The sequence below is a fragment of the Arachis ipaensis genome, chromosome B04, assembly GCF_000816755.2.
Source record: "Arachis ipaensis cultivar K30076 chromosome B04, Araip1.1, whole genome shotgun sequence".
Classification (NCBI taxonomy): domain Eukaryota; kingdom Viridiplantae; phylum Streptophyta; class Magnoliopsida; order Fabales; family Fabaceae; genus Arachis; species Arachis ipaensis.
Genome location: NC_029788.2, coordinates 5632983 through 5636138, shown reverse-complemented (window position 1 = coordinate 5636138; position 3156 = coordinate 5632983). Strand labels below are relative to the sequence as shown.

The window sequence follows — 3156 nt, the reverse complement described above, 5'->3', positions numbered from 1 at the left end:
CAACTTTGGATCTCAAAATACCAAGTGAAAGAACTTGATTAGATTAATTACTGATTAGATTAATTAAGTAATTAATCTCAAGTGAATATTCATACATATTTATATAATTTTGAGAATCAAACAGCATATATATAAATAAATTTGCTCACTACTAGTCAATAATGTCTTAAAATAATGTTACTGGAAAGATTATGACTAAAAATAAAACAGTTAAAATTTATCTGTTTTTTTATAATTAATATATTATTGAAGTTCATCAATTGATACCAAAACATGGAAAGTGATGTTGAATTAATTAGTTGTTTCAATAATTGTGTTGTTCCAGATTAGACTGGGCATAATGATATTTATAGTAGCAGATCAGACATCACCTTTGATATGAAACTTAACTACTACACACCGACCGCATGCAAGCATTGTCATCATCATGATCATGATTTGTTACATTAATCAGATCATCAAGAAGCACCTGACATTTCGATCATCTTTAATTAAACATTATTACTCTCCCTCTCCCTTATTATTAGTCACACTTAATTTAATTAATCAAGAGATAGATTTATATACAAATAAAAAAAGAAAGAAAGAAAATAATGTTGAGGCATGCATGCATTTGAGTCTAAACAAAAAGTATGATTATGATTATGATTATGAGTATGAGAGATAATAAACAGAAAGATGAAGTAGTTGTTGATTATAGATAGAAGAAGAGAGAATTTCTCATTTGATGAAAGGAGGAAGTGCTCTAATAGTAGTACTACTTCCAATTGCAAAGAAGCGCTTCTTCCATGCTTTGAGTCCATGGAATCCAGATAGGATTCTCTTCCTCAGCCTCCTCAACCTGTTTCCGATCTTCACCTTGAGCTTGCAGATTCTGATTCTGCGAGAACAAGAAGAAGAATAAGAAGAATCAGCTTGCTGCAAGACCTTGTAGATCAAGAACTGTGCCCTCCTATGTATCATCTCTTCAGAATCCTCCTTTTCCATCTTCGAGTAACCATGGAACTGCTTCCTACTACAAACACCAGCCATTTCCTTAGAGAGAGAGAAAGAGAGAGTAGAGAGATGTTGCAAATAAAGAGTGGTATTGAAAGAAGCATTTATAGTGCTTATTTTGGGGAGGAACCATATGGCATGTGCATTATTAATTAATCATTTTCTTTATTTAATTTAGATGATGAGTCTCCCTGAATTGGCATCTCATACAATTTCGTCCTCAATGGAAACCTCCCCAAAACAACACTTTATGATGAAAAATAATGGAAACACACTCTCTCATCTGCAAATCCAATTTGCCAATATTTTTAAATTAAGTTTTTTTTATAGATTTAAACTAATTTAAAAAGATATCAAATGACATTTGGAGTGGGGGAGGTTGGTTTTGTTTTGTTAAATAATCATATAGATTTCATTGCATTGTATTTAAAATTTGAAAATAAATAAACAAATAGGTATATGATTTTTTAACTCGAAGACATATAAGTTTTTAATTAGAATAAATGACCATGTACGCATGAAAGATGAAAACGTATGTACACTAAATTGAAACTAAATTTGTACCCACTTAAAATGTTTTTTGTGTGACAAAAGTATCCTGTCTTTGGAGGGTTGGAGTACCACGTAAGGTACTTTTGTCACACGGAAGACATCTTACATGAGTACATATATCAGTGTTTTCATCTTTTATGGATACAAATGGTTATTTATTCTTTTTAATTAATTGAAAATATAAAAATATTTTTTAATTTTTAAAATGTGAGACATTTAATAGAAGAATTTATATGTCTCGTATTTTAGGAAGTGATTGATATTTTTATATTTTCAATTAGTCGATGATTTATCTATCTTTAAGATAAAAGATCAAGAACTTATTTGTAGTTTCCTTTTAAAATCCTTTCAAGTTTTTATTTCATTTTTTAAGTCATGTGTCATCTGATTGCTAAGTAAACTCTACATGTCCAATTTATATTATGCTCTTAATTTTAATATCAAAGAATAACTCACAGCCACTGATATTTTTCATTAAATATTTTTTTTTCAGCTTGTATTAAGTAATAAGACAAACTCGAAGAGAAAAGTTGAAGTTGAATTGAACGCTAAAAACAAATGCACAAATAAAAAGAAAGTTTAGGGTGGCATTTTGGCAAAGTATTAGTTAAATTAATTAAAAAAGTGACTCTAATGGCGTCATTTGGCTAAGGTTTGGTAAACAGTAGAATAAGCTACAGATTATTACTATTATATTATGTGTACACTAATACTAGTTTAAATAAGGCACGTTGACAACAATAATGTTAGTTATTTGTTTTGTTATTTATATAATAATACCACTACTAACATAAAATATTATTGAATAAGTATTTATTATACATATAAATAATTTTGTAACCTAATCATACATATTTAATTTTAATAGAATAATATATAGAAGTAGAAAAATGGTTAGTTTCAACTTTCAACTTTATTTTAAACTAATGTATGTGTATGTACTCTCTTGACTTTAACTAAGTAACCTGATTAGCTACAAGGTTTACAAATGAGCTCGCAGATCAGCTACTAGTGAGTAGTGACTATTTTAGTATTTTTTTTTGGTGACCGAAATAAATTAAACAAAGAAAAACAAAACAAACAAAACAAAAAACTGCCTAAATAGAGGGACAGTCCCGTTTAAGACTACTCTTAAACTCCTCCCAAGGTGAAAGAAGCTCCACATGCGAAAGTTGTAACTTTATCGCCATCTTTGCCATAGTATCTGCCACCGTGTTTGCATCTCTCATAATCAAACGAAAGTCAACCTGCCAATTCCAATGCATGATATCTTTTATTTTGAGCACCAGTGGATCAATAAACCCAAAACCATCTTGAGTAACAAGATTAAATGCTTCCACACAATCCGTCTCACAAATAACATCTCGTTGACCCACATCCCAAGCTAAGAGATATCCTCTCCAAATAGCAAACAATTCTCCTTGAAGAATACTATTACTCTCAATCATTCCCAAACACCCCCTTTGCCAGCTCCCATTATAATCTCTAATAACACAAGCAAAACCAACACTATCACCCAAACCAAAATAACTAGCATCACAATTAATCTTAAAAGTACCAATAGATGGAGATTCCAAAAACTATTTAGAGTAGAGGGAAGGGACATAC

At 30.2% G+C, this 3156-nt stretch overlaps 1 protein-coding gene across 1 annotated transcript; it reads right to left on the bottom strand.

Moving 5' to 3' along the window:
* LOC107637535 lies at positions 621 to 1238 on the bottom strand. The gene has a single exon (XM_016340943.2). It carries the CDS (start codon positions 1030 to 1032, stop codon positions 721 to 723), a length of 312 nt encoding a protein of 103 aa, XP_016196429.1. The 5' UTR covers positions 1033 to 1238; the 3' UTR covers positions 621 to 720.

What these genes read in the sequence shown, in the direction of transcription:
- LOC107637535 (XM_016340943.2), bottom strand. Translation starts at nt 1,032, where the DNA reads ATGGCTGGTGTTTGTAGTAGGAAGCAGTTCCATGGTTACTCGAAGATG.